The sequence below is a fragment of the Silene latifolia genome, chromosome 1, assembly GCF_048544455.1.
Source record: "Silene latifolia isolate original U9 population chromosome 1, ASM4854445v1, whole genome shotgun sequence".
NCBI classification, from domain to species: domain Eukaryota; kingdom Viridiplantae; phylum Streptophyta; class Magnoliopsida; order Caryophyllales; family Caryophyllaceae; genus Silene; species Silene latifolia.
In genome coordinates this window covers 30,425,466-30,433,315 of record NC_133526.1, presented here as the reverse complement: position 1 = coordinate 30,433,315, position 7,850 = coordinate 30,425,466, and the positions used below count along the sequence as shown (strand labels likewise).

Genomic DNA, 7,850 nt, shown 5'->3' with positions numbered 1-7,850 from the left:
GTTTGAACTTCGGGGACGAGGTTCTTTTTAAGGAGGGAAGACTGTAATACTACGGTTTTATGAGTCTCTGGGTACTCTATCGAGTAGGCCTTACTCTGTCGAGTAAGGGTGAGTTGCAGTTTAAAATAGTTTCTGACCTGTTGGGTACTCGATCGAGTAACGTAGATACTCGATCGAGTAAGGGGGCACTCGATCGAGTACCTTAGCTACTCGATCGAGTAGCCGGTTTACGGGGGGTTGATTTCTCGGGTTTTGTTAATAATGCGATTAAGTATATAATAACTTCCGTCATTGATCTTTAAACACTTTTAAAACCTAATCACTTTCAAAAAGAGAAATCAAAGTACGTTCTTCGCATCAATCGCATTGTTGACAAATCTCGGAGCTTGGAAGGTCGGATTTTACCTTTCTTTATACCGTTGTGATCCTTGCGTCGAGGGTAAGACCTATATACCGTTTTATAGTATTTCTTTAAAGTTGGTTAAACCCTAATATTGGGATTTGGGGGTTTTGTTGTGTTTTATGATTGGTAGTGATTATATGTTTGTATGTTAGGAGGAGGATTCGTAGAGGAAGCGTTTTGATATCAGCTGTGAGATCGTCTGATTGTGTTGTGCTTTCCAGGTAGGGTTTCCCTACTCAGTATTAGTCCCATAATGTGTTGTGGTGTTTTGTGGTTGTTGAATATTATCATACTCGTATTGTGACGATTGCTGGATTTGGTTGCTGATAGTAGTTGTGATTGATTGTATCTGTCTGTGTTCTTCGGGGTGCGTCCCTGGCTGAGTGGAGTCACTTGCGGGAGTGGCTTCACGTCCATGATTCGCCTTCTGTGGAACCCGCCACAGAAGGGATGTGCACATTAATGGATTTGGGTTTATCGCTCGATGGAAATGAGCGGGGCTTAGGTGGGAACGGCTGCGGTCCCCCACTGGCGGCGATGAGTGACCTGTTGCGATGGGCACTCTGGCAGGGCTACACACTTTAGCGTGTAGTCAGGATTATGGAGTTGGGTTTGGAGTTCGGAGAATATCTATGATGATTGAGCTGTTTGTTTTACTCTCTTGGTGGTTTATATAAATTGTGTGATTAGTACTGACCCCGTTTAATGTTTTAAAAACTGTGGTGATCCATTCGGGGATGGTGAGCAGGTATGAGTCGAGTTACTGGGATAGCTGGGATGTGCCACGGTCGATGATAGAAGTCTTCTTCGTAGCTAGTAGTTTAATAAACATTTCAGTTAGCTGATTAGACAGTTGGTTTGAGAACATGTATTCGTATTTTGGTTTTGGTTTTTGGATTGTAACCTTTCGCTAAAGTATTTCTATTTAAATGTTGTTTCGTTATTGTCTATTTGATTATCATTGCCTCGGGTAACCGAAATGGTAGCATCCTTATACCTGAGTGGTCCTGGTAAGGCACTTGGAGTATGGGGGTGTTACAGAAACACTGCTCCTCCGTTCTCAAACACACATCAATCAATTCTCTTGCATTTTAGTATAAAATAATTGTAAGAACGAAGGATACATTTCCATTTTTCTTTAACATTCATTATTTAACTCATGATGAGCTAGATATTCATTTTTCATAAATGAAATTAAAGGGTTATTGTATATTTTTATGATGTTTAGTCAATTTTCTTATAAAGAATAAAGGCCACCACAGGTCGTGCTAATCGAAATGAAACAATGAAAGATATCCATATCTAAACGGCAATTACATTTCTAATTTACTAATCAAAACATCAAAATCAACGGACCAATACAAGTCATGCTAATCAAAACATGTTAACCGTGCCTATCAATAAGTCATCAATTCAGACGTAAGCCCAACCCATGACTCACCCTTGGTTTTTTTTTTTTTTTTTAACAAAACCGGTAACCAAGTTCGGCCGGCGCCACGAGTCGGTCGAACGTGAAATTAAGTCATGTCTAAGTCATGCCATGCTCGTCTGCTCGAATCGTGTTGGATCGGGTTGACTTTGTGGCCCGCGAGTTCACGACCTAATTAGTAATTACCACTCTGAATTCCCTGAACCGGTTGTTCTTGTGAATTAATGAAAAGAAAAAATGAACCCTAAGATATAAAAGAAAAATTGCAGCCTCCCTCTTCCTGAAACCCTAAACCCTGCTAAACCCTCCACCCTTGTTCAGAGATAGAAAAAGGGTGAAAAAGTTGCATAAAATCAACAGTAAAAATGGTGAGCCATCTACTGTTCGAATCATCAGCAGGGTATGCAATATTTGAAGCACATGGATTAGATGAAATTGGGCAAAACACACAAGCAGTTAGAGATTCAGTAACAGACCTTAATAGGTTTGGTAAAGTTGTTAAGCTTTTTGCTTTTCAACCTTTTGAATCTGCTCATGATTCTCTTTCTCAATGCAATTCTCTTTCTGAAGGTCGAACCTCCTTTTCCCTTAATCTTTCTTGTATTTAATGTTATATTAGTATTGTTGTTGCTGTTGATTTAACAGTTTTATGTGTTAAGTGTGTATTTTGTACTGTTTATGCATCTGGGTGTTGCTTGCTTTTCGTTTTTGTTGCTAAAGTTGTTAGCTTTTTTTTATTGCATTGTTCTTCTTCTTGTTGTCGATTATAGTTTTGATTTACATTTTCGTGTGTTGGGTTGGTGTTTTGAAGTGTTTATGCAACTGGGGTTTGCTTGGTTTTGCGTTTTGTTGCTAAAGCTGTAAGCTTTTTTCATTGCATTGATGTTGTTGTTGTCGTGTTTTCGATATCGATACTAGTTTGATTTACAGTTTATGTTTCGAGTTTGTGTTTTGCCCAATTTATGCAATTGGGTTTTGCTTGGTTTTGCGTTTTGTTGCCAAAAGTTGTTAGCTTTTTGAGGGTTGCTATCCATTTCTCCTTTCAACCTTCTCTCTTTACCCTCTCACAATCTGTTAAAATATATATCGTGTGGGGTCGGAAGTCAATTGGATGAAGCAAAATATATAATAGTGCAAGTGATTGTGAGAGGAGAAGGTAGAAGAGAAGGTTGAAAAGAGAAGCCAGGTAATACGGAGTAATTCTCTAGCTTTTTTTTTGTTGCATTGTGTTTTCAAATAAGCGTAAAGGCTGGGCCTAATTTCATGTTTTAGGGCTGTGAAATTCGCTAGTTCTTTGTTGGGTTTAATTTTCTTTACTTTGTTTATTTACTCTTCACTGCATTGGTGGATTCAAGCATAAACGGATTTGGATTAGGATCCATGTTAACCGTCCCAAACCATGCTGGGACTAAGGCTTTATTGTTGTTGTTGTTGCTGTTGTTGTTGCTATGGATGTAAATTTTTTGTTTTTCTTACATTCTGTTTGAGATTAGTTTTGTTACATTTTTGTTTATGCCGAAATTTACTAACATTGATAAGTTGCATGATTCTGTGTTTTCGGCTCTGTTTTACTTATTAGAAACCTGTTTGAATTTATTATACTTTAGAACATATACATCATTAAGTCGTCCGGCTGTACTGTTAAGGTACACTGATCTCAAATCTGATGATAAAAAGTTTGTATTTGAGTTTCAATGCTGGTTAAGTATCAAGAAACATGATTTAAACTTCAGATTAACTGAATATGTACGTTTGCTTTCAGCTTTACCATTTGTACACGACATTACCGCTGTTACTCTACTAGGTCGTGAACGCAATTTTAATGTTCTATTGTTTTCCTTCAAAGAATTGTTTTCTCCCTTTTCAATCCATCATAATTTTTGTAGAAGTTTGTTTTTGTAGTCTTAAAGGGGTTTGTGTTCGGTAACGGTAATGTCAAGACGGCAAGACCCATGCGCACGCTTAGACTCTACTCTCACCAATCATCAATGAAATCTGTTAAAATTTAGATCTAATGATTGTGGTTTTTAATACTTCTATTTCATGAACAATATAATACAGTACTCTGTAAGAACTTATCCCTTTGTCGTTTTTAGATACATAATACTTCCCCAGCAAAGAATGGTGTATTCTTGGCTTGCTATGCCATCTAGTTTACCTGGTTTTTCTAGCTCACTATTAATTGATGCTGTTAAATTGCCTGATGAACAGCAACTTGATTAATTCAAAATGTGTGCTATAATGGATGCTTTTTTGCATGTAGGTATCATGACGGATGAGTTGAGAAATTTCTTGGATTTGAATTTTCCGGAGAAATCAAAGGCCAAGGATTTGGTTCTTGGTGTAGCAGACTCTAAACTTGGAGCATCCATTTTTGATGAGACAAAGCTACAATGCAGAAGTAATGAGTTTGTTTCGGAGCTTATTCGTGGTGTGCGTGAGCACTTCCAAAAGTTCATTAAGGATCTTAAGGTTGTTAATCCTTCTTAATCTTTTTCATTTGAATTGGGGGCTCCACACTTGAAACTGGAGTTTTTTTTCTTCATATTTTTTAAGTTATTTGTAAGTTGATCAATTTTTGCAACTTTTCATTTTGTGTAGCCTGGCGATTTGGAGAAAGCTCAATTAGGTCTAGCACACAGTTACAGCAGAGCAAAGGTCAAGTTCAATGTTAATCGTGTTGACAACATGGTTATACAAGCTATCTTTCTACTTGACACTCTTGACAAAGACGTCAACTCATTTTCCATGAGAGTCAGGTTTGCTACTTGTTATCTATGAAGTACCTTGTATCCTCTCATTTGTCTTTCTTTGCCTTTGTTCTTAAATAGTGCTCCAGATTATAAGGTTTTGTATATTTCTCATGTTTGGTATTTCAACTTTAATTGTTCTACGCGCAATTAGTAATTTCATTATTTTGTGATGCAGAGAATGGTATTCATGGCATTTCCCAGAGTTGGTCAAGATCGTCAATGACAACTATCTTTACTCAAAATTGGCGAAGTTTATTGAGAACAAGTCGGAGCTGTCTGAGGAGAAACTTCCGGCTTTGATCGAAGTTGTTGGTGATGAAGATAAAGCAAAGGAGATTGTTGAAGCTGCCAAAGCCTCTATGGGTAATTATCTGTTTCTGGGAAATGTTTTGGGGATGCACTGAAATAAGGAAAGTAATATGTAAATTTTTTTAAAAATGTTCTATTTTTTTTTTTTTTTGCAGGACAAGATTTATCGCCTGTTGACCTGATCAACGTCCAGATGTTTGCCCAAAGGGTGATGGATCTTTCCGAGTACAGGAAGAATCTTTATGACTATTTGGTCACAAAAATGAACGATATAGCACCCAATTTGACAGCTTTAATTGGTGAGATGGTTGGTGCTCGATTAATCTCCCATGCAGGCAGTCTTACTAATTTGGCCAAGTGCCCATCTTCGACCCTTCAAATCCTTGGTGCTGAGAAAGCTTTGTTTAGGTAACCTTTTATTTGTTGCCTACATAGTTATGCTGTTGCATAGAAAATAGAAATATATGATCTTCCATGCTGATCTAAATTTTAAGCTTGGGAAATGATATCATCGAATAAAATTTGCAAAAGGCTTACATACTTTTGGTCTTAATAGGGCTCTGAAAACTAAGGGGAACACACCGAAGTATGGTCTGATATTCCATTCATCTTTCATTGGTCGAGCAGCCTCAAAAAATAAGGGCCGCATGGCACGTTATCTTGCGAACAAGTGTTCTATTGCATCTCGGATTGACTGTTTTGCTGGTATGCGCCCTCTATCATGCTATATATGCTGTACTAGCTTTTTTCTTAGTTTTTCATTTGTGGCTTATGCTCAAATTTGGTGTTTGATTATATTGATACAGATAGTAGTTCCACTATTTTTGGTGAAAAGCTTCGTGGACTTGTAGAGGAGCGACTTGACTTCTATGACAAGGGAGTTGCGCCTAAGAAGAACATTGATGTCATGAGAGCTGCCATTGAAGAAGCCTCCAACCAGAAAGGTGAGTTTATTGACAAGTTGATGGCTTTCATTAAACCTAGAATGCATCATCGTATCACGAATGAGTTATTGAGATTTCTAAAAGTATGCAATTAAATTTTGTGGCAACATCTGTCACATTTATACCACCACAATCAGGAACAGACTGCATAAGCTGTTCTACAATCAAGTCTGAAACCGAGATTTAGTACATTGTATTCGTCTGAATTTTCTTCTAACGCACATTACATTTGTAGAGAAGCTCGTATGATTTAGGTAATGTTTTCGGGTGGTCCCTCCTTTCTAAGTGCAAAATCAATCTGTAAAACTAATAAATAACCTACGAAATCGCCGGTGGTCTCTCCTATGGTAGAATGATGCTTTGTTTCTTCAAGTTTAGATGAAGTTTTTCATTTTTTTCCCATCAAGTTACAAAAGTCGTAACATAAATTTGCACAGATGACATGGACTTGGATGACAAACCCGAAACTACAGCAAAAAAGAGCAAGAAAACAAAATCTGAGGCCAGTGCTGAAGTTTCAGATGATGAGGAACTAAAATCTGAGAAGAAGAAGAAAAAGAAAAATAAGGAGAAACGTAAATTAGAAGAGCAAATGCCTGAAGAGGACAATGATGTCGATAACACAACCAGCAAGAAGAAGAAGAAGAAGAGCAAAGTTGAGGCAGAGGAAGCCCCAGCCTCAGCCGTTAGTGAAAGCAAGTCAAAAAAGAAAAAGTCAAAGAAGTCAAAGGCGGAAGAAAGCGACTAAGTTGAATGTTTTGTTAAAGTCTATCTAAGGTTATGTACGACCTTGATCCCGCTCTGCTGTAATGTAAAAGAGCAAACCTAATTTTCAGTTTAATTTTGTAGTAGTGATTATTACTCTAGTCGTTAGATGTTGATGAAAACCCGTTTACAATTATCGTATTTAGCTGTTATATTCAAGCTAAGTTCAGTACCCAACTGGTAGTTCACTTCATTTTCGGTGTGTAATGAGCACTTGTGTGGTGGTTGCTTGTTATTGATGATCACTAGGATGAAACAATAAATTCCGATGCTGGGAGGAATGGAGGATCACTAGGATGAAACAATAAATTCCGATGCTGGGAGGATGACCGCGGTATTTGTGGTCATTTGAGGAGCAGTTTGTGTTGAAAACAGAATCGGAGTGGAAGCTTTTTACCTTTGTTGAACTAGGTTTTCATGTTTGACCCTTTGACTTGTGTATGTTTAGAAAAGTATTTAGAAAACTAGTTTAGAACCCGTGCAAATTGCACGGGTATGTATAAATGCATTACATAATTTCATGTGTAGACATTATCATATAAATTTAAATTCGGTAATCATGGTCTTTTCATTTATGATATGATTTTGTTAAAATATTTGTCCATTTGAAATAAAGTACAACAAACATTTTTATGAAATTGCGGAATTTGGGTATTTGACCATCCACTAATATCTTCGACCAAAGCGAATTAGATAGGTTTGCATCTACATCGACAATGAGTGTTAGTTCAATGGTATTTTCCATGTTAAATTGTTAATATAAAGAGTAGGGTACCCTAAAAAGTACTTTGAAAAGCTTTTATCTTGAACTATCGGATAACAATAATGTGACGGTGTTTAGATTTGTCAAACTCGATTGTGTAGCTTGAATTGCCATCTGATCACCTAGTTTTTCCCAAAGTGTACAAAACATTTTTTTGACCCTGTGTACCAGAATATGTTAGAAATTTTATTTGAGATATTTTTATCTAAGGTTTTTCTAACGTGTGCTCAAAAGGTATATGTTAGAAAGTCCGATGTTAAAATGTTAATTAGATAGATTTTTGCAAGAATATCTCATGAAAAATTGAGATATGAACTCGTAATTACCATACTTAGAAAATTATAAAAGTTGAAAGTACATACTCGTTACTCAGAGACAATTATTAAGTTGAAAGTACATTTATCATCGCAAGTCGAGTCTAGTGGACTTTTACCATTAAGTTCAACAATAACATCTATGTCCACATATCTATTGTTAGATTATG

General features: G+C 36.8%; 1 protein-coding gene across 1 annotated transcript; it reads left to right on the top strand.

Moving 5' to 3' along the window:
- The first annotated feature begins 2,033 nt into the window (after positions 1-2,033).
- On the top strand, positions 2,034-6,813 carry LOC141602182 (nucleolar protein 56-like). Its single transcript, XM_074422491.1, has 8 exons — positions 2,034-2,402; positions 4,096-4,304; positions 4,434-4,591; positions 4,761-4,948; positions 5,050-5,302; positions 5,451-5,599; positions 5,701-5,838; positions 6,276-6,813. Exons 1-8 carry the CDS (start codon positions 2,198-2,200, stop codon positions 6,584-6,586), a joined length of 1,611 nt encoding a protein of 536 aa, XP_074278592.1. The 5' UTR covers positions 2,034-2,197; the 3' UTR covers positions 6,587-6,813.
- The last annotated feature ends 1,037 nt before the right edge of the window (positions 6,814-7,850 follow it).